The 23971-nt window shown below is 37.6% G+C and overlaps 1 protein-coding gene across 7 annotated transcripts in view; it reads right to left on the minus strand.

Annotated features, from left to right (window-relative positions):
* CEP128 (centrosomal protein 128) overlaps nt 1-23971 on the minus strand; it is a 433346-nt gene that overhangs the window by 406719 nt on the left and 2656 nt on the right. For 5 of the 7 annotated variants that reach the window (XM_036012776.1, XM_036012788.1, XM_036012784.1 and 2 more), the window contains 2 exons: nt 9573-9734; nt 5971-6057 (listed from right to left, as the gene is read on the minus strand). In XM_036012776.1, the coding sequence (XP_035868669.1) occupies nt 5971-6057; nt 9573-9719 (234 nt within the window). In that variant the 5' untranslated portion in view covers nt 9720-9734. The remainder of the gene's footprint in view (nt 1-5970; nt 6058-9572; nt 9735-23971) is intronic. The other 2 variants (XM_036012791.1, XM_036012780.1) reach the window with 1 other exon arrangement.

A 23971-nucleotide genomic window follows, 5' to 3' on the forward strand; every position in this document is an offset into this window, starting at 1 on the left:
GGCTGGTCTAACCTCTCTGTCATATGCTGATTTATGGAAATGGAAGACCACAATAGTATTCCTGAAATTTAAAAATTCCATTTCAAATGACATCACTTTTATTTATGTCACTATTTTATTTTTAAATGAAAATCCAAATATTCAGAGCCATATATCACATTCTAACCACAATTTTTAAATAATTTTTAACACCTGGCTGGCATAGCTCAGTGGATTGAGCGCGGGCTGTGAACCAAAGCATCACAGGTTCAATTCCCAGTCAGGGCACATGCATGGGTTGCAGGGCACAGCCCCCAGTGACTGCACATTGATGTTTCTCTCTCTCACTCTTTCGCCCTCCCTTCCCCCTCTGTCTAAAAAATAAATAAATAAATCTTTAAAAAAAAAAGAATTTTAAAAATATTTCCACATAATATTTTGAATGTCAATAAATGAGCACCCATGGAAAATGGAAGGCACTCCTAACAGTACATGACTGTATTTTGGGTGGTCAAACAATTTACTCTTGAACATAGAAGAGAAAAAAAGCAACATTATGCATGCTATCTAATTGAGTATGTACTTTGATATCAAAATACTCAGATATACATATCACCGTGAATGGCCCAACACATTATGTTGTTTATAGTCACAATGACACTCTCATGAAACTGACATTAGGCCCAATGAATCCAAAAAAGGAAAGAATACGTACTAAATGATTGTAATATACCAAGTACTATATTAACATAATAAATGCTTGAAGGTGGAGGACTTATTGGATGGATTTTTAAAATAACAAGAATGTAGTGTGTTTAACAAGTGCCTTACTAACAAGTTGTAACAAGTGCGACAACTTCAGTAAGTGTTATCATGAGGATTATATGCTTATGTTGATTTTTAGGATGATGAAACTCAAATTCAGAAAAGTTTGGTAGGTTGCCCAAAGTAACTAAATGGTTTCTAGCTGAAAAAAACAAGATTCCATTTGAAGTCTGACTCCAAAATCTACATTTTCCCACTAGACTTAAAGCAAAATTCTGTGAAAATTATTCTCCTGTCCAGTAGTTTCCTGAGAGACTTGGTAATAAAATTTTAAACATAAAACTCTAAGAACCTAATTCCGAAGATCCAAAATATATTTTTAAAAAAAGGAAGCCAGCAGAGTTTAATTGTGACCAGTTCTCTCCTTCAGGACAATTAATAAAGCTCAGCCAGAGAGAAAAGGGCAGGTACTGCAGCTTTGAGATACTACAAGTGGCCTGTCCTTCTGGTGTGTCACTAAGTATATTTGATGACTGAAACCCACTGAATAGAAGAAAAACCTGGACTGTATTGTGTAACACTTAAATGTTTCCAAAGTTCACATGCCAGATGGTAATATCCTATTAGTCCCACAGGAAAATTTTAATCAGAGTACCTAATTAGAAGAAAAATTACCTATTAATGCAAGCCTCTAAGGTCTAATTTGGTATTTCTATATGTTAACACATCTTTACTTTAAAAATGAATAAACAAGTTGATGTGAATCAAGGGAACTGTATTTTTCTTTTATACTCAATATTAACTACCATAGCCTCATCAGCTATATTCCACATTTCTACTACATATTAACCTCTTATGTTGAATAATATTTCTTGAGGGCATTCTATTTTATAGAATTAACACAAAAATAAACCCTGTTGTCTCATGAATAAGAACACAATGTTCTCGAAATATTCTAAACACTAAGCTAATCAATTGCACTATTTAACACTGGAGTATAATATGTTCTAAATGTTCAATATAAGCTTTCAAATAAAACCTTCCCCACAGGCCCTCTTTGTCCTCAGACCTCCCAAGAAATTTACAAAATGAGAAATAATACAGGGTGACAATTCCTTAAGGTCATCAAGTTCATTGAGCCCAAAGACCCTTAGCCATGCTGTCCAAGTAAATATGGCTCATTGGCAGGCACGGCTACAAGAAAGACTAGTGAGAAATCAATGGTTGTTGCTTAGGCAGAAGGGAACAATCGATGCTGGTGTAGGTTAGCTGCAGAATCTACCATGATGCCAAAACTGCCAACCTTGACAGTCTGTCAATGCCAGTTCTAGCTCAGCACCAGATTTCTTCCCAATTCTGTTTCTGCATTTATTCCATCTAACTCGAATTTCTGGCACAATACCAGCAATGATATTAATGGCATGGGTGACAATGGGCTTCTCTTTTTCTATCAGTTAAGATATTCACCAAAACGTAGTTTATCAATGTAAATTGCATAACCCTTCAAACTTTGAATGTGAAGTCCCAATTTTCAGAATCATAAATTCGCAACATCACAGGAACGTGTGCAACCATGAGGTAAACGAGGTAACCGAATCTAGACTCTGGGTTTTAGGATAACATCTTGTCCTCAGCTCTGACTAGCTGGGCAAGTTGGAGACCATTCTGTGCCCCAGTGTTTTTATCTTGTAAATGAGGATAACAACAGTATCTGCCTAACAGGACTGTTGAGAGAATGAAGTGAGTTGATATAAGAAAAAAAACACCTGGGATATACCAAGTTTATGAAGAATTTCCCAGAGACTAGGACAAGGCAGGTAGGTGTTGCTTCTCTCCCAATCCCCACAGGCCCCACTGCTGATCCTCCAAGACTGCTCAGCTCCTCACAGATAGGCCTCACATTCATAAGCAAAGAATTAAATTTAGGGTTGGAGGCTATAAAGATTCAAGGAAACAATAGTGAAATTACATACTTTATTGCTGTTCAAATACAGTTGTCTCCATTTTCCCTCCACCACTCCCCCCTGCTCCACCCATCCCCACCTCCCAGCCTCAGTCCTACCCCCTTTGTTTGTCCATGTGTCATTTAAACACATTCCTTGATGCCCCTTCCCCTATTTTCCCCCATTATCCCTCTCACCCCTCCCTCTGGTTACATCAATGTGTTTTTTATTTCCATGTCCCTGGTTACACTTTGCTTCCTTGTTTATTTTGTTGATTACATTCCACTTATATAATGAGTGAATCAAAAATGATGGTACATTTACACAATGGAATACTATGCAGCAGAAAAAAATTATGTACATTTTAAGGAAAAGTAGTCAAAAAGGTGACTCTTGACCCTTAGGCCTTACAACACTGACAGCAATAATTCTCACAGTTCTCTTGTTGGGGGAGAGCATCTCAGGAGGAAAACATTGCATCGATTATTTATTTCCCCCCTCACCAATTGGCAAATTATGTTCACAAAATTAAACCACAATAAAAGAAATATTTAAATCCCTATATAAAACACCCCTTTCCTGTGGTTTAGTAATACAATCATTTATAAAACCTAAGTTAACAGTAAAAGTTCTTGTCTTCTCTAGAGCAAAACAGTTGATCTCGTTTTCTAGGAAATCTATTTTTAAAAGAAAGAGATGCTAATTTAAATAAGGCAACAGATAGCAGGGAGAAAATTTTTAACAGTTGAACACTGGTTAAAATGAATTAAGCTGTTACACGATTTATTTTAAAACATAGCAGGTTTCACAGCAAGAGGACTTGTAGGAGTTGCAGCATAGTCTCAAAAATAAAAATTAAAAAAAAAAAAACAATCTCCAGTGCTCCTCCCTAAACAGCACATACATTGATTAAAAGAAAATAAAAAAGACAATACTACCATATACTTAAAGGGCTTCAGGAACATAAACAGAAAAATTCAGACAAATTATACGATACCTGGCACATTATGTATACTCCTTTTAAGGTATATCATACTTTTGGACTATAAGATATACTTTTCCCCAAATTTGGGGGGAAATGGGGGTGTGTCTTATAGTCCGAATGTAGCTTACCTGGTTCGCTGAGGGGTGGAGGGGGAGTGGCAGCCTATGTTATTTATGTTGTTAAATATTTTACCACATTTTTTGCTTCAAAATGTTTTTCCAATTTTCCTCTTCTAAAACCTAGGTGTGTCTTATGGTCCTAGAAATATGGTAATATATGCCATAGCAGTAAATATTTAAATGCTAAGAAAGCAATGTTCTTTGAGGAGCCCATCAGAATCCCTTGTGAAAAGCACTCTTTCTGAGTTGTACGTCTTCCCAAAGACTATGGCAGGTGCAGCCCGAGGTAACTTATAGGTGGCAGGGTGAACGTCACTCTCTATCAGGGGAATATAACATAAGGTGAGGAGTGACATGGCTCCTGTGATATGTTGGAGGGAAAAATCACTGAGGACCAACTGTTTTAACAGCCCCAAAATTTGGGGAAATTAAGATGGAGATTCTATGAGACTAAGTTACAGTCTGAAGCCAAAGAAAGACTCTTGTTCTTCTGTGTCTTATTTTTTATATGAGGGGCTTTGCATTCCACATACTAAAAACTCAGAGGGAAATGAGGTAACCATTCAGTGTGTTTACTTTCCATATATAAAACCACACCCCAGACTTCAGTATTATTCCACTCGAGGCCTACTACAAGGCTTACTGCCATAGTGGAACACATTTTCTGTGTTCAATGCTTATCCGTACAGAAGTTTCTCTAAAACATAATTTCATTTCCCAATTGCAAACTCAAAGAAAATTTGCTACCATAAGTAAGCATTTAATATTCAACATGACAAAGTAGGATCATTCTGTTAGTAGTGTTCAATTTTTCACAAATAAATTAAAAAGCAAATAACAACTCCCATTATTAATAAGGTAATTTAATCTATAGCATTTCCTGAGCTACACAAATATACCAATTCTATAGCTCCATCTGACACATAATACCGTAAGTCATAAAAATCTTTTAGCAGCAAAAAAAGCCCAAGTTTATTTTCTAAGTGAAAGTAGTAGAAAACCCCATGACAGAAGATATGTTTCCCTGGGTACAACCAATTAGTTTCCAATTAGAAGCAATTAGTTTCCAATTATAAGCAAATAATAACTATGCTTCTGTTTTATAAAAAGGTAACAAATCACCAATTATAACTTGGAAGTTATGTGACAATTCAGTATAGCACAGATATGTATAAAACAATCATTATAGTACAAATATAATACTAGTCTTCTTATTAAAGTGCATACACATAATTGGAAACATGAAAAAATAAATTTAATTGGGTTTCTAAGAGTTTGCAGACAAATTAAATTTCAAAAGAGGGAAATGATAAATTGAATTAGCAAAATATTAATAAAAATATTATATTTACTCCTGATTCTTGGATATGTTTCCTTTTACATCCCCATGTGAAGTAAGTACAAATTGCCATATCCTTGAGAGGGTAATTTTGAAATATCTAGCAAACTGTAAGTACACATATCCTTTAACCCAGCACTCTGCTCCCAGGAAGCATGTGATTAAAGAAAAACAATGTACCATAGTGGCCACTGCTACATTATTTAAAATAACACCAAACCAAAAAATAAATACATAAATACTAGATACACCTATACTATGGAGTACTGTGTAACCGTTCAAATGAATGAGGTATGTGTCATATAGAAAATGATATAAATATATATTCCTAAATAATAAAAGTTGCATAACTTTATATATGATTCCAGCTTTTAAACCAATCAAAAGTATGCTTATACAGGCATAGAAAATCTTTGGAAAGATACACAAGAAAGTCTCAAAATTGTTACCTCTTTGGAGTGGGACTCAGAAGGGCCAGGAGGGAGGAGTTTTATTATTTATTTAAACAATGAGTGTGTATTGCTTTAAAATAAACCATCCTTAAAATTCTTAACTCCCCATGAGAGGTATCTGAGCCCAAATTTAGTAAATCTCAGTTTAATTCATGTCCTGAGTTCTTCCCGCTGTGACTTATCACTTTCAAATTCAGCAGAATCTAATCAACATGAGCTAGTTGGCAATCCATCTGACCAGCTAACCTAAATTTAAACTACAAAATTGTGAAGCACTCTAAAAGTTCAAACTGTTCACAATGATTATCTCTTTTAGCTCACATCCCTAATCCTCAACTCTGCATTTCCAAAAAGGTAAGAGAAAATACAAACATGCAAACATTCTTACGTGTTCTATAGCACCTGCCTGTCCATTACTATATTCTCGATATTGTCCAAGCATCTGGTCTACTTGTCGTAGGTTTCGACTGGTGTCCTTAAGAAAGAAAATGGACTTTATTAATTCTTCCAAACAACATTTTTCCCAATCAGTCTTACTAGTATGTCAAACAGCTAAATCAATCATTTGTAGAAGATACACTTTATATCATAGTTAAGTTAGATATCAATATACTTCATAAATAAATATCAATTAAATCTTATTAACACAACTGAGAGAAAAACTAAAATCCATCTGCAATTTACTTGTATGAGTTCTGAAGCACATAATTTAAGTCCTTATCCAAGGTTCCATAATAAGTTGACAACAAAACCAAAAACAAACAAACAAAAAATCCTCATTATCAATTTGTGCACTCTCTTGATGAAAAAGAATCCTAAAATAACAAATCTAGTAGATTGTGCACAAGAGAAGCAAGTCAGGTGGGGGGGGGGGGGGAGGGCGGGAAATGGAGATGAATAAAAAAAGGAAGCAAATCACTGGATCTATGTTATTTCAACTATTACTTTACCTCAGAATTTAATTACAAGAGAAATAAAAGCATCCTTTAACATTTAGCTAGGAACAACAAATTTAGTTCTAACCATAACAATAATGGTATTGACCTAAACATGTTAGGTTTCACCTGAGGTTTTAATGGAGGCATTTCTTCCAAAAATATATATTTACTAATATGTCTCATTGGTGGAAAAGTATAAGAATATGTACTCCAAAATCCATTGTAATTTCAGTTTCAAAAAGTTTAAGAAGAAAAATCAAATCAAATTATGGCCCCTCCACTAGAAAGTAGCCTTTTTTTTTTTTTTATCTAAGCATATTAACCCAAAATAAATAAAAAGCCAAAATGCATGCTTATCCAGGCAAGGCAAAGGTAAGAGTTTAATGGGTAGGAAGAGATTCAATATTTTTTCCTTTCTTAAAAACTTTTTTATTGTTATTCAAGTACAACTGTCTACATTTTCACCCCACCACTGCCGCCCACCCCACCCATCCCCACCTCCCATCCTCCAATCTACTCCCTTTGGCTTTGTCCATGCGTCCTTTATACATGTTCCTTAACAACCCTTCCCCTTCTTTCCCCCATTATCTCTCTCCCCTGACCCCTCTGGCTACTGTCAGTTTGTTCTTAAGTTCACTCTCTCTGATTATATTTTGCTTACATGTTTGTTTTGCTGATTAGGTTCCACTTATAAGTGAGATCATTTGGTATCTGTCTTTCTCTGCCTGGCTTATTTCACTTATCATAATGCTCTCCAGTTCCACCCATGCTGTCAGGAACGGTAGGAGTTCCTTCTTTCTTTCTCCTGCATAGTATTCCATTGTGTAAATGTACCATAGTTTTTTAATCCACTCATTTACTGATAGATACTTAGGTTGCTTCCAGCACTTGGCAATTGTAAATTGTGCTGCTATAAGGGAACAGTCTTCCAAGAAATCCAAGAAGCTCAGAGAGCCCCAAAGAAGTTGGACCCAAGAAGAAACACACCAAGGCACGTTATAATTACATTAGCCAAGGTAAAAACGAAGGAGAGAATCCTAGAAGCAGCAAGAGATAAGGGGACAGTCACCTACAAAGGAGTTCCCATCAGACTGTCAGCTGATTTCTCCAAAGAGACCTTACAGGCAAGAAGGGGCTGGAAAGAAATATTCCAAGTCATGAAAGACAAGGACCTACATCCCAGATTGCTCTATCCAGCAAAGCTCTCATTTAGAATGGAAGGGCAGAGAAAGTGCTTCTCAGATAAGGTCAAGTTAAAGGAGTTCATCATCACCAAGCCCTTATTTTATGAAATGCTAAAGGGACTTATCTAAGAAAAGAAGATAAAGAAAAGACATGTATAGTAAAAGGACAGCAAACTCACAAATATTAACAACCACACCTAAGCAAAACCAAAAGAAACTAAGTAAACAATTAGAACAGGAACAGAACCACAGAAATGGAGGGCACATGGAGGGTTAGCAGCAGGGGGTGGGAGGAGGAGAGAGGGGGAAAAGGTATAGAGAACAAGTAGCATAGATTGTAGGTTGAAATTAGGTAGGGGGAGGGCAAGAATAGTACGGAAAATGTAGAAGCTAAAGAACTCATAAGTATGACACATGGACATGAACTAAAGGGGGGAAACATGGGTGGGAGAAGGGGTGCAGGGGAGAGAAGGGGGGAATTGGGACAACTGTAATAGCATAATCAATAAAATATATTTTAAAAAATTGTGCTGCTATGAACAATGGGGTGCATAGCTTCTTCTGAACTGGTATTTCAGGATTCTTAGGGCATAATCCCAGCAGTGGGATTGCCGGGTCAAAAGGCAGTTCCGTTTTTAGTTTTTTGAGGAAATTCCATACTGTTTTCCATAGTGGCTGCACCAGTCTGCATTCCCACCAACAGTGCACTAGGGTTCCCTTTTCTCCACAACCTCTCCAGCACTTGTTGTTTGTTGATTTGTTTATGATGGCCATTCTGACTGGTGTGAAGTGGTATCTCACTGTGGTTTTAATTTGCATCTCCCTGATGGCTAGCAATGCTGAGCATCTTTTCATATGTCTCTGGGACCTCTGTATGTCCTTGCAGAAGTGTCTGTTCAGGTCCTTTGCCCATTTTTTAATTGGGTTGTTTATCTTCATGGAGTGGAATCATGTGAGTTCTTTACATATTTTGGTGATCAAACCCTTGCAAATGAAACCTTGGACAACAGTCTGATCTCCAAAAAAAAAAATGAATTTCTGAGTTTTCTTTTTCCCTTTCCCCACTTCTTTTTCCAAGCCCTTTCTATGGAAGGATGAAAACTGCCCCACTCCAACTTCCAAACACTGTCAAAGGTTAGCCTCTAAATCAAAATGGCATCTCACTATTATTCACCCATGAATAATCTACTAAGCCAAAATATGAACCATTTTTCTAAAGGCACATGTCCACAAAAAGCTAAATGATGGTAATCCCTAATGGTTTTATTCCTACCATATTTTATTTGGAAGTATGGCCTTATCCCAAAACATTTTCCAACCTATCACATATTTCAAATATCCTTACTGACTGTGGTACACAGAATAAGAACCCTCAGAGATGTTCAAGCCCTAATTCCTGTAATCTTACATGGCAAAAGGGATTTTGCAGACATACCGTAATTATATTAAGGATCTTGAGGGATTATCCTGGATTACTGGGAACACACAGTGTAACCACAAACACCCTTAAAAGTGGAGGAGGGAAGCAGACGAGGTAGTCAGGGTGATGCGATCTGAGAAGGATGTGAAGGTGAGGGGCCACAAGACAAGAAATGAGGGCAGCCCCTACACGCTGGGAAAGGCACGGGAACAGATATTTCCCCAGGGCCTCCAGAAGGAATGCAGCCCTACCAACACCCCAACTTTTTGTCCAATGAGACGAGGGTCAGGTTCTGACCTACAGAACTGTAAGAAAATAAGTTTCTGTTATCTAAGACATTTGTTTTGCAGCAATTCACTATGGTAGCAAAAAACCAATACATTGACCAAAATTATTATTCAGCTTAAACTATCTACGATCGATTCAATGCAAGCCCTGTTAAACTCACCTGTAAAGTACTTGTTATAGAGTTGACCTTCTCGGTGACATCCAGTGCAGGACGATTCCCAAGTTCCCGGTGTACGGACCTCGCAGCCCATCGACTCAATCGGTCACGAGAGCGGAAGTGGTCTGAATCACTGGAGGATTCTGCCATTGATGTACACAAATCCTTAAAAATAAATTCAGGCCATGGTCAAGCAAATGGTAAAGAGCATGGGAATGAGAGATTAATTTAACTGTTTACTTTTTGATCTTTTGAAGTATTTATTACATTAGTCCATTGACTTATGGTAATATCAAAACACACAGTTTAAAAACGTTAAGTCACTTCCCTGTGTAATTCTCCCTCCTTTGTCTTTTCTGCCTTCAAAGAGCAATTCCTCAAATATTATTTTAGTCTTATTTACAATTCCAAATAATAAAAATCTCTTAGTTTTGTGCAATGTTACAAAATTTTAAAAGCACTTTCACATACAGTACCTCACTTAACCCTACTAATAGGTAAATAGGACAGATAGCTTGGTACCTCTGCAATTAAAAAGAAAAACCAGATTCTCTAAGACCTGAAGGTCTCAGTATTATCCTGATATCCATTCTACTGAGCTGTAAGAGTATATGTATCTTTAAACAAACATACAATGGACACAGAATTACTTAAAATAAAAGAATCCCAGTGTACAGTGAATACTTCCATGCACCTTAACTTAAGATATAGTAGCAGTAAACAAATGCTATAACAAAGGCACAAATTCTATAACAAATATGTAGGAAGATGGTATCATCAATATCTCCACCAAAGTAGGAAGTCAAACATACTAAGGGTAATTTCATCAGTAAACAATTCTCTATATATGTTTTTCCCATCCTTACTTCACTTTCAGTTCATGCAAGACAACCTCAAAAGTTTCAGAAAACCTTTTATAGAAGTTGAAGAAACAAAATGTATTTGGGACAAAGAAGTATCAGAGAAAACTCTCATACTTTATTGAGTATTCTAATAATTATTATAATTGACTATAATAATAATTGACTAGTATTCTAATAATTATTATTGACTATTCTAATAATTCTATTTTTTGCTTACTGGGGGTTACTGTAACCGTTAACATTAATTGTCATACTCTTCCTAAAATCTATATGGCCACTTTCTCTGGCTTATTAGATACAGTGTGATGAAGCCTTTCTTTAATGATCTATAGTATTCTGGACCTTTTGGATCTTGATTCTGAATGCATCTGGGAAGTATATGACCATACATCTAAAGGGAAGATAAAAAGAACTTGCTAAAAATATATAGATCCTAGAGCATTAAATGAAAGCAGTCATGATTTTAAAATACTAGATAAAATAAAACTAAATAAACAGGCAAAGAACTTTGCTGTGAGTTTAGGTTTTTCAGAGTGAAATACAGTCTGACCTTGTAACATCAAAAAAAGAATCAATGGAAGATTCAAAGTCTTCGTACTAGCTGACAAGGGCTGGAGAACAAACCCCCTGTGAGACTCCTCCTCTCCTCTGCCCGAGGCCCTCTGCGCCGCAGCTCTCTTCTCTCCCCACTGTGACTCCCGTCTCACTTCTCCCGTCTGCAAGCACGAAGGTCCGACGCCCTCAGTGTGGCTCCCTCCCACATCGGGAAACCTGAGCAAACGATCTGAGTTTCAACGTGACTACAAATAATCACAGCTAATAATGTTATGGCTATGTTTAATGATTTAGATAAATGTTTAAAATAAAATAGAAGTGATAACTATAACAAGTATGCATGTATCTACCATCTGCAGTACCTATTATTTTTCTTATTCTTTCCTATTTCTATCATTCTTTTTCTGTTATCATGTTTTCCTATTATTTCTTAAGAATATATTCTTAATATTATTCTTGTTATTCCCCATTCTGATGTGTGTGTGCTTCTAATATTTTCAATAAAATATTTTAGAATACTATGAATGAAGTGTTAGTACCTTCCCACCCCACCCTTCACCCAAAACTATTCCTGTCCCACCTCGCCTGGGATAACTGCTAGAATGATTTTGTGTATAACTCTCCTTATGGTCATACTTTTACCACAAGGTACATGCATTGTACTTCACAGTCTCTCTTAATGGAACAAATGTTACAATTGACTGATAAATATTAACAAGTAAAGATGTGGGGTATCTGTTTTTAACTTTAAAACAGAAAATCTTAGCAGCATTAAACAAAATTAAGAACAATATTAACTAAATTATGTCTAGTTGTCATGTAATACCAAAAAAATGACCTATTACACCTACTAAAGATTACATACTTTCACTAAGATAGAAGCACACTTTCCAGCATGAAGTTCACTAATATACACACATGCACAGTCTTCAGATATTAATTTCAATTACTTTGAACAGTAAAGATGTTCAAACTCCTGCATCAGGTAGAACACTAATGGAAATATCAAGATTCAAGGTAAGATATATCTAAGAATTTATATATTTTAATAGCGTATGAAACATTAGCAACCATCTACAGATTTTAATTACATGACTGTCATAAATGTTAAACTAAGGAAAATTAAAGAGTCTGCTTACAATACAAAAGAGAAATTAGATTATTTTCATTGTTGATAAAAAGTTAGCACTTCCTTCAGTTATCACTGACGATTCAAAAGGTGAAACATGACTGTCACCACTGCCGGGAAGAATGCCTAACCTTCAGCGTCACAGCGCAGAAGACAGCTGTGCGAGCAGGGGTCCGGCCGAGAGGTGTCAGTCTCTCACCAGCCACACGGCCACTCCGCAGACAGAGTTGGTGGAAGGAGAAGGAAAGAAATGAGAAGAAAGTGGCCACCGGCATTCTCAAGAGGCTCCGGCCACATAACCAGAACCAGTGTGGAGAACACACACCAGAGAACAATGTGTGGAGGGCCATGAAAACAGTCCTGAGAGCCCCTTAGGATAGCTGACTAAAGAAGAAAAGCAGAATGCATAAATACCAATCGTACACCTTGTTCAGCAATAGAAATGTATTATACTACAATTAAAAATTAGTTATAAAAATAATATATCCTAATATCAGTGGCATTCATGAAAACTGAACAGGCCTCTGGAAATCTTCCTAAAGAAATTGTACCCAAAGTATTATATTCATTTCATGTTGATAAAAACATACTGAGAATGTTCATAAGAAATCAAATATGCATGGCCATGAAAAAAATGTTCTCCCTAATAAGCAAGGAAACACTTTTCTACCCTATTAAGTTGTTTTCCTTTAAATGATCATGTTTATGGTCACCCTACGGGTCAGAGAGCACTCCTCCACTGTCCTACGGGGAATGTGTACATTAACGGAACTTGTCTGAATGGGAACAAGCCATATCTATCAAGAGCAGTTTGTACCTTTGACCAAGTAACTACATTTTCAACGTTCACCTAATAGAATCATCTGGAATACATACAGAAATGTATATTAAGGGTGTTGACTGAGAAGTTATACTAGAAGAAAATAAAAATAATTTAAATTTCAAATGAGAAGAAAATGAACGGTTAAAATGCAATACATTCATACAATGGAAAAGTACACAGGCATTAAGCACCCTGATCCTGGAGACATTTCACCACAATGTAAGGGATAAAAGTATGAATCCCAGTTTTTTAATAAGCATCCCATATAGTCTATACGTGACTGCGTTGCAACCCCTCAAGGCTGGAGAGACTCATGGGATTCGAGCACAGGGAAGAATGTTCACAGAGATGTTGGGATGTCTGACATGCCTTTAATCAGGAGTGGGTAAGCCGCACACGCTGCAAGCCATGTGTCCCCCTGCATGTCCCTGTGTGTCTCTGTATGTCACCTGTCCCCCAGCAGGAAGTCTTAACTCCCTTACATACTACATATAGACAAAGCCAGTGTGGTGCCAGAATATTATGTAATAACAACAAGATGCTGCGCATGCCAGCCCACTCAGTGTTAGGGAAACCGTTTATTGGACCCAGTCTCAAGGCTATGAGAACACCGCTTATCTGAGCTCCCCAGACATCTGGGTGAGGGAACCACACTGCCTCCAAATGGCAGCAGTGACCCTACACTCACTGTAAATTACCAGTATGGAAATTAGAGGAGCAGGAAGGGGTAATGACAACAAGGGAAGAGGATGCAGCGAAAGTATACTTACCATCCCGAGTTTACAGCAGATTTCTATTTTTCTAAACATTTCTATCTCCCCTGAAATTTCTACAGAGAATGTATTATCAGAAAGGGAAACAGTGTATGCTTAAAAAAAACAAATATAAAGATGACCTTCAGAGATAGCCGATTAATAACAGGCTGACAACCTGGAAAATGTGTTTAAACAAAAGCTACACGTCCGGAACTCCCTTTCTCTTGGCAGTTGTTTCCTTTTCCCCCCTGACACCTTCTAGATTATACTTCCCAGCCCCCTCACATCTGCCCAGGTGGGGTCAGGTCACTGGTTTTCACCAGCTGACGAGCTGAAGAAACGGGATCGCGGCGCTCATCTCCGCTTCACACTCAAGGGTACTAGCTGTCCAAAGGAACCATTTATCATGGGTTTATGAGCTAAAAACACTTTTTAAATTACGTCTATTTCTCACTTTGCAATTTTGCCAAAGGGCATGAGTTACTAGATTCAAAAACTGACTCTCAAAGAAACATTCTTAATAATGGAATGAACTTAAAAGCTGAAGGACTATGTGAAAATACGTTAACGTGTACTGGCATAGTTTCTGCAATCGAATTCTGCTTTGGAAAACAAATTAAAAATGGTTCATGAATGATATTGAATCACAATTACAATTTGAAGCTCAAAGAAGAATTATTAAGACTAGTAGAAAAACATCTATGTATGCTCAAGGAATATTTTCATCATTAGTTTTAAAGGTGTAAAAGGAAAAAGTTTAGTTGGATTAGAAAATCATTCTCATTATCACAAGAAGTTTCTCAGCACGACATTTGTTGGTAAGAAGAAGTTGCTAAATTTGAAGAATGAGTGAGGAACTCTTAAAGAACAATTTTAAAAAGCTGAATCACCTAAATTCTGGTTAAAGGTGAGAAAGGCATTTCCTTCAACTGGGAAAAAAAACAGAAAATATTCTCTTACTACCACCTACTGGTACAACAAAACATCCCGTTGATGAGAAAGCAATAATACGGATGCTGCCTGCTTTTCAGACGCTGAGCTTCTTCCAAGACTAGAGAGGGCTATGATGGGTGACCTTGGGTGAAAGTCTCCACAGTGTGAGAGAAAGAAAGCCCTGGGTCTGAAACCAGATGGTACAATTCTTAAGACAGTTTATTTAGCTCTTCCCAGCACATCAGCATTTAAAGGCATAAATACTGTTGTCTCTGCCTTAATGAACCTTATAAAGAAGACATACCGCCACCAGAGCAAGTAATGAACCCTCATCAATCCACTCCCACTGAGATCTATCCATCAAAAACGAACGCGGCCGTGCAAACCTGCAAACGGCGACCAGAGGGAGTGAAGCTGCATTTCACCCTGTAATAAGAGGACTGGCAGTGAGCTTTACAAACTCAAGCCCACCTCTATTGTTATTTGACCTAAGAAGCCATCCGACCGTCTTCATTATAATGATGCACATTTGTATGTACGAGAGCTGTAATTTATTGATTCTCAAGTCTCTTTTCCTCAGAGCCAGTTTAAAACAATTAGGATTTGCAAGCTGTTCCATAAAAGATAAGCACCCAGCATCAGGGGTGACATTTCACAAAGGCTGACTAGTGCATGTTAAGTAGCTGATTGCTTCTGTGGCCTCCAAGTGCCTCAGCTGTACCTGTCCAATGCAACCGTCCTCAAAGACATGTTCAAGGTAATGATGCTGATATTTAAGGGGGTTGCAGGAGGCGGGGAGTGTATTTTAAGCTTAATCATTATCCAAGTTCAAATTTTATAATGCACTTCTCGCCATGTCAACAGCTGCAGGACTTCAGAGCTTTGCCTCATTGTTCCAAAGAAAAAGTTAACAGGCCAGGAAAGGTTATCATGCACAATTTTCAGCTGTGCCTGGCTTCTTGGTATCGATGCTCCTCTGTAACTTAATCTCCTCAAATCGTTTTGGTAAGTTCATATAAGATCAAAATCAACAGCCAATTCTCTGTTAAGTCAGTAGATAATGTAAGACACAGGAAACAATCAAGAGAAACTTGCACAGATAGATCGTGCATTCATCACTTACTGAATTACATTTACATTAGAAATGAAAGGTGAAAGTAAATAAATTAAGTTAGCATCCCTGATAAGAAAGAAAGAGCTGTAAAAGTGCTCCCTACAGTGAGCTGAGTAATACAACCAAATGCCAGGGCACCGGGGCCAGGATCGCTCCACTCTTCAGGAAGGATGAGTAGGAGTTTGACGGACAGACGAGAGGAGGCAACAGGATCCAGTGAAAAGGCCCTTTGTCTCAGAAGAACTAGAGGGGCACCAAGAAGCATAGCGCTGGTGTCCTTCCACCATGGAAGGGATTTAAAACTGTCTCCAGTGCCGCTAAATGTCCCCTGGGGTGGGGAGGGCATGGGTAGGTAAAAGCACCCCCGTTTGAGAACTTCTGACTTACAGAATTAACATTTTTAGATACATATATGCTAGATTTGATTTTTTATTGTATGTTTCACTTATTCCTGTTGCAGCCATCCATTTCCACGCCACCTCCCTCTCTCCGCCTCCACACACACACACCTCTATCTCAAGGGTGACGCTGGTGACGCGGGTCAGGCTCCGCCCCCAGCTCCAGCTCCTCAGAGAACAGGAGCAGAGTCACATGAACCAGGGCCTCCCAAGCAGGGGGCATGAGCATTTCTAAAAAAAGGCCATGAAGCATACAAAATGCCATTCAGACACGGGGGGGGGGGGGGGGGGGGGGATTAGCTGCTGCTCAGATAATTATATATGCGCCAGTTGTTAAAAATCAGTGTAGTTTTAAAAGAAAGTTATTTAATAACCCCCTCCCTCTCTCACAAGCAAAATGATACATATTTTAAACTCATACACCCACACATATTTCTAAAATAAATGAGGCAGTTTACAAAATTAAATAGAAGCATGTCAAGATTTTTAAAAAACAACAAATAAAAACTCAAGAGAAAACTTACAGAGAATGGATGCTAAGAAACCCCTGTGATGCATGTATTACTTGTAGTAAAGTCCCGGAATCGCGCCCTTGTGTTTGCTGGCGGACTAAAAATGAAGCACGTACTACAATACTCCTAAAGTAGCAAACAAGATTGAAGACCTCTGGATGGACAGACATCCTCTAGTGACTGTCCAAACTGCCCCAGGTTGGGCAAGAGGTTAGCCTGGACAAAGACGGGACTGGAATCCCTGAGTTTCTGATACCATTTTGTTTAAATCAGAGAATGAAAACTGGGAGACTGACTATAGACCAAGTCCAGCCAACTAACATGTATTTGAAAATAATACTATGCTATTTTAAAATATTAATTTGAAAACAAATAGATTTCACATAAAAATTTTAATTGCCCACTTCCCTTGAAAAACCCAAAGATCTGGCATCGCCGGGGATAAATTTTCCCATGGCAACACGGACGTCAATAACGGCTGCCCTAGAGCCAGACATGCACCTTCCTGTTCCCCCGAATCCCCATCAGGCATGCTTTACCTGCTACCTGATCGACCCCACTTACTAGAGGTGAGTTTGCAGCCTTATTCTGGATAAAGAACCAAGAAAAAACAAGTTCACTTTTTAAAAGGAAGTTTCCCTAATTAAAAATCAGCAATTGGGGAAGAATTAATCAAGGTTAAATGCTTAAGACATAATGCATTCCTCTACAGACCAGAATGGAGACTGGGTAATACTGCTTTGATATTAGCCATGCTTATGGACTCCCAAACCAGGATAAGACACTACTACAGCCAAAGGGCTTGATTTAAACCAAACCACTTAGAGTGTTTTCACACTATTGTATATATCAAAAACTAAATTCAGAACAAAAGTGTAGTACCGTGCACAATTTGGCTCCAATTCTTCACCCCTTCCTATATGCACTGTCCTCGTACTATAGGTTGAATTAGCTGCCCAGGCCCCTTCCTCTGGGCTCAGCTCTGTGACCTGCTTTGGCCAATAGGATTTTAGCTAACACGACACAAGCAGTCTTGCAAGGGGATTACACACTGGACTTGTTCCCCTGTGCCTCTTCCATCACCTAGAGTGCATGGCCGGGGTATCCTGTGGAAGGTGTGGGACACAGGGTTGCACCAGAAGCAACTTACAGCTTAGATCAGCAGACCAGCCAACCAGCCGGCTGAACCCAAATAAATGAGTCTAATCATAAGCAGATAGCACAGCTGACCCATTGTACAAGCAATAACTGTTTATTGTTGTATGCCTTGTATGTTTTGTTATACAGCAAAAGCTAAATGATTTATATTGTGAACCCTGAAAAAAACATACCTATGAAGAAGAGCTCCTGATGGCTAGTGGGGCTCAAATTTTAAAAAACAGAGCCTACCAGCCATTTCTACACAGGGACCTCTCACATACTACACTTCAGGAAGAATTCTGCATTGAACTGCCTGCCCTCACTGTTTCTGCCAGCTGAGCCAGCTCTTATGAAGGAGTTCCTGGTACCCTAGTTCAACCAATGGGACTGAGGCCTTCCTCTCTCCAATCAGAGCTGCACAGTTATATCCTCATCAACATCTCCACCACAGCAGCTCATTTATGACCAATCAGGAAAGTACCTTTTGGACCAATCAAACTATGAAGATTTGGAGCCCTCATTTGCATGAGGACAGATCAATCAGGAGCCAGAGCAGAAACTTCTGGGATATCAGCTAGCTCCCCTCTGGCTCTGAGCATGCACTTTGCCCTTCCACCAAAGACTGAAGAGTATATTTCCCTGGCTGAGATAAAACACTAAAGATGTCTCACTGGAGCACAGAAGACACATCAATGCAGGCCAGAGAACTCTGGCACAGAACACAGAATGGACAGAGCAGACCAGCACAAAAGAAGCCAGCACAGTACAAAGCAGACCAGCATGGAGCAGAGTAGGCCAGTAAGGAACAGCGAAGAGCTATCTAGCTGGAGAGGGGCCTGGCCCCAGGGCTGCCTGGCCCCAGGGCCACATCACAGCCATGCTGTATCACAATTGACCTGGTTTGCACTGAATCAAGTTTCCTTCTTCACTGTATTCATTCTACTCCAAATTGGGGGTTCCTATTGGCGCTGAATTGGCACCAAGGACAATCCACTGACAATATGTAGTTTACTAATAAATCATTTGATTTGATTCAGAAAACAGTTAATTTCCTGAAGTTTCCTCTCAAAACTACTTTCCTTGAGGCCCTGGCTGGTGTAGCTCAGAGGTTGAATGCCGGTTTGTGAATCAGAGGGTCGCCAGTTAGATTCCCAGTCGGGGCACATGCCTGGGTTGCAGGCCAGATCCCCAGCAAGGGGCATGTGAGAGGCAACCACACACTGATGTTTCCTCCCTCTCTTTCTCCCTCCTTTCCCCTCCCCTCTAAAAAAATAAATAAATAAAATCTTTTAAAAAAACTACTCTCCCTGAGAAACAGGTTATTTTCAGACTGTCTTCTAATGGTGGGGTTAATAGAGGGACAAATTCAAATTAGGACGCATAAAATAAACACAAGCAATTGATATAACAAATGACAGGCTAGCAATTTTTGAGAAAAAAATCTAGCAATCAAAAACAGCAATTGGCGCTATTTATTTGTTCCCTGTAGCATTAAGATTTTCATGAGAAAGAAGCTGTCTCTTAAATATGTTATAAAGCATAATACTTGTTTTCTCCCTTCTAGTTTCTAAAGTATAAACAAACTCCTCTTGACTTCCCTAGTGAACAAACAATACTAAAAATTTTAAGAGAGGGAAATATTTCTTATTGCTATTTATACCTTGCATTTGCACATTGCTTTATAGCTTACAAAGCATTTTCTTTAGCATTTACTCTTTTGATCTCCATTAAATCCTATAAAGTTGATATAATTACAACCCTTTACTTTTGCTACTAAAGAAAAACAAAGCTCTGAGTAAAATACTTGTCCATGACTGCTTTGCTAAAAAGTTACAGGAACAGAACTAGAACTCATCTCTTATCTCTAAGCCAGGGCTTTTCCACTACATGTTCATTTTTTAAAAAGTTTATTTTACGAGGGGGAGAGAGAGAGAGAGAGATGCAAGAAACACCTATTGGCTGCCTCCAGCATGTGCCCCAACAGGGGACTGAGCCCACAACATGGGCACGTGCCCTGACCAGAAACCAACCCCACGACCTTCCGGTTACAGGACAATGCTCCAACCAACCGAGCCACACCAGTGAGGGCTCCAACACATTTTTAGGTGTAAAAGGATTGTGTAAATTCCAAATATATTGCCCAATCACTGAAATGTTTTCTTTGCCCTTCCCTATCATATTTCTTATCACCCCCATCCCAAGAAATGCTTTTAATGTCAGAGTATGCCATATGTACTTGTTTACTTAAGACAAGAGATTTGTTATAATGGATACAAGATATAAAGGATTTAATACATAAATCTGCTATAAGTCCAACTTTCTACAGCTATTTTAAGATGTCTTTTAAATAACTCTTTCTCTTGTTAAGAATATTTACAACCTCTTTCAGGCAGAAAAGCATTCCTATTTTTTCCCAGAAACCATACCCTAAAACCTTAAATTTTTTTTAAAGCTATTCTTTTTGGTGTACATGTATTATCTATTTCTTTTTCTTACACTGTTTCTCAGTTCCCATATTTCTTCCTTCCCCCACTCTTACTTTATATATTTAGATCTTTTCTTTAGGTCTTCTATAATAAAGAACTGGAATATATTTTATTGAACTAATTGACATGTTTATTCAAGAGTTTTGTATTTCTTATTCTTTTTCATTAAATTTATTGGGGTGGCATTGGTTAATAAGATTATGTAGGTTTCAAGTGTATATTTCTATGATGCATGATCTGTACATTGCATTGTATGCCCACCACCCCAAGTTAAATCATCTTCCATCGCCGTATATTTGCCCCTCTTCACACTTTACTACACCCTTTTTCCCCTTGGTAACCACCATACCGTGGTCTGTGTCTGTGAATTCCAGTTTTATATCTCACGTATGAGTGAAATCATATGGTTCTTGGCTTTTTCTGGATGACTTATTTCACTTAGCAAAATATTCTCAATGGTATTTTTATTCATAATTTTAAAAGTGAATAAACAGAAAAACTGGCATATTCTTTCCAAAATATAATAAGTTCTAAATTTTTTTAAAGGTAATTGGAGTTCTTAACTTTGACCTTATCGTGAACTATTTCCTGGAATGTTTTTAACTGTATACATAAATATTTTTAAAGATGTAGGATTAGAAAGAAATCTATTTATAATGAAATTTAATTATTGGAAGTAAATGAATGTAGACTCCAGTTAAGACCCTCATTACAAAAGCCTTCAAAAAACAAAAGTTGAAATATTGCTGAATAACTAATGCTCTAACATCACAGATTGCTGTATGCAGTAACCCTACAAGGTAAACACTACTGTCACATGCTATACACCTAAAAGGCTTAAAGAAGCTAAGAAAGATATACCAGCTACTGAGCTACCAAGTAGCAGAGCTGAGTATTGAACCTTCCTCCAAGGTCCAGGTTTCTAACCATTTAATCCTTCTCATTGCCACAGGCACTGTTCATAAATCCGTGACTTTTCTTAACTCATTCCTAGCCACCAAAATGGTTTCTCTAACTCTGAATCTTTTCCTATACATTCCAGCTTCATCGACACTCCCCTGGCCACATGACCGAGTCTAGCTTCTTGAAGCAGGAATTCAAGACCCTCAGCCAGCCACCTATGTCTTAACGAAAGAACCACAGAAAACATAAGACCAGCTAGTCTTCTCCCACCGCCATCCCTCATTAATGTCATTAGTTCTGGCTGGAATGCCTTTTGCTGTCTACTATCACCACCAACTTAAGTTCCACTCATCTTCCCAGGCATAGCTCAATAAACACAGTCTCAGGAAAGCCTTCCATCTCCAGCCAGAAGTGATCCTTCCTTCCTCTGCATGTGTATCCCTTTATAATTACAGCAAGACATTTATTAAACATCTTCATGAAATATAATTACTTGTGCCATAGAATTTTTTTTTCAATTCCTCAAATATGTCATGCTCACCTTGTCATCAAACCTAAGCTGGATTCACTGCCTGGAACATTCTTTTCACTTCTTTTCCCTTGTCTAACTTCTTTTCTTTCAAGCCTCAACTCATAGGAAACTGCCCCTAGAAAGCCGTCCTTCACTGCCAGCACCCCTACCCTGGAACAAGTATCCACAGTGGATACCAACTCATCACAGTCCTGAGGTTGCTAATTGGTTTTTACTGTCTGTCTCCCCACCAGACTCAAAATCTTACCAGAGACTCCATTTATTTTATCCGTAGTTGTATTTCAACAGCTAGCATAGTACCTGCCATGTAGTTGGAACATTTTTAAATAAATTTACAATCAAATTTCCTTATTATCCTGTCTGATTAATCCAGAGATAAATTTCAAAGAAGAGGACTTTGCAATTAGTACTAAGTAAATAATTGTTGGGTGAAATGATTCTTGTGGGAAATGCCTAGATTAATTATCTTACATCCTCAAACAATATGGATTAAACTAACAGTATAAATATGAACACTTGATAATGTCTTTTACAGAGAAAACAAGGATAAGTATTTCAAATCCATTTAAATGCATGTGTTAAAACAACTGAATCAAACCTAGAAGCCCTGATTGAATTACTGCAAATCATTTTAATTCATTATTGTCATCTGCAGCTACCTGCATTCCTTGATTATTATCTATCTGTACTATAAAGCACTAGGCTCCAAATTATCTAGGTTCTTTATCATCTGGGACTATTCTCAGTACTCTTTCAATGTACCAACTGCTGTTCATAAGCAAACCCGTTTTGCCAATTTATAGCCTTCACTCTCCCACCATCGAGCTTTTGCCTCCTTTCTACAATCTATAAAATTGCTCATCTCACCTAGAGGGTATTAAACTAAATGAAATAAGTCAGTCGGTGAAAGACAAATGCCATATGATTTCACTTACACATGGGATCTAAAGAACAACACAGAAAAACAAAACAGAAACCGACACATAGATACAGAACACAGACTGACAGTTGCCAGATGGAAGAGGGGCTGGGGACTGGGTGAAAAGGATGAAGGGACTGAGAAGTACAGGCTGGCAGTTACAAAACAGGCATGGGGATATAAAGTACAGCAGAAGAAATACAGTCAATAATATTGTAATCACTATGTATGGTGTCAGGTAAGTACTGGATATATAAACAGGCAATTCACAGAATGCATATGGCCCTAACAAATACATAACACACTTTATTTTACTGATTAAAGAATTGAACATTAGGATAATATTATGATATTCTTATTTATCTGTTTTGTATAAATGAAAAAGGAAAAAAAGAGCTCTCACCTCCAGGGTTGACAAGAGCACACCTTGCCATATGAATATTAAATAAAATACATAACTTTTCTGGAGAACAATCTGGCGAGACAAGTAAAATATAAGTAATATGCATCTATTTTGACCCAGAGATTCTATGTACAGAGTGCAGCAAAAGTAGATTTACAATGGTTTGTAGGGAAAAATAATAAAATAATTAACAAATAACAGTATTAGAACAAGCTGTTTCGCATACTCACAATTACAAACCTACTTTTGTACCACCCTGTATATTATCCTAAGAAAGCAAAAGATGTATGTAAAAGATGTATGTATACATCCCATGTGTATATGTATGTACAGAGTTGCATGGCAGAATTATAGAAGTTAAAAAAATTAAGAAAAAGCTACAAATCTACTGATAAGGGATACATTAAATGCAGTCAACTGAAATACTATAGAGCAGTTAAAAGAAACATGGTAGAATTTTATGTGCTAACATGTAAATAATACGTTATTACAAGAAACAAAAACACACTACAGAATAACATGAATATACCGAAATGTTTCATATTAGAATCAACCCAGTGACATTATTATATGAATACTACTGAATCTACTATAATATTTTTATATTATGCACAAATGTGTCAAGATTGTTATTACAAGGCCCCAATAGGTCTCCTCTATATGTTTGAGTGAACTTTATCAAAATGCAGTATGAAAATGCTACAAAGAGTCTGGAATTTTAAATCTACTTTGCAAAATTTGGGTAGTCCTTTATTATCAATGACAATTCATGTTGAAAATGTTCATTTTATAGAAATCACAAATTATAACCATCTCTTACCTCAATAATCATGTAAGAACCATTATAGCTTGGAAAAAACTAAGATAATAGAACCCTTTGAACCTTTACAGAGTTAAATAACTGTAAGATTTGCTTACATGGTACTATTAACCTAAA

The sequence above is a fragment of the Phyllostomus discolor genome, chromosome 1, assembly GCF_004126475.2.
Source record: "Phyllostomus discolor isolate MPI-MPIP mPhyDis1 chromosome 1, mPhyDis1.pri.v3, whole genome shotgun sequence".
Lineage (NCBI taxonomy): Eukaryota > Metazoa > Chordata > Mammalia > Chiroptera > Phyllostomidae > Phyllostomus > Phyllostomus discolor.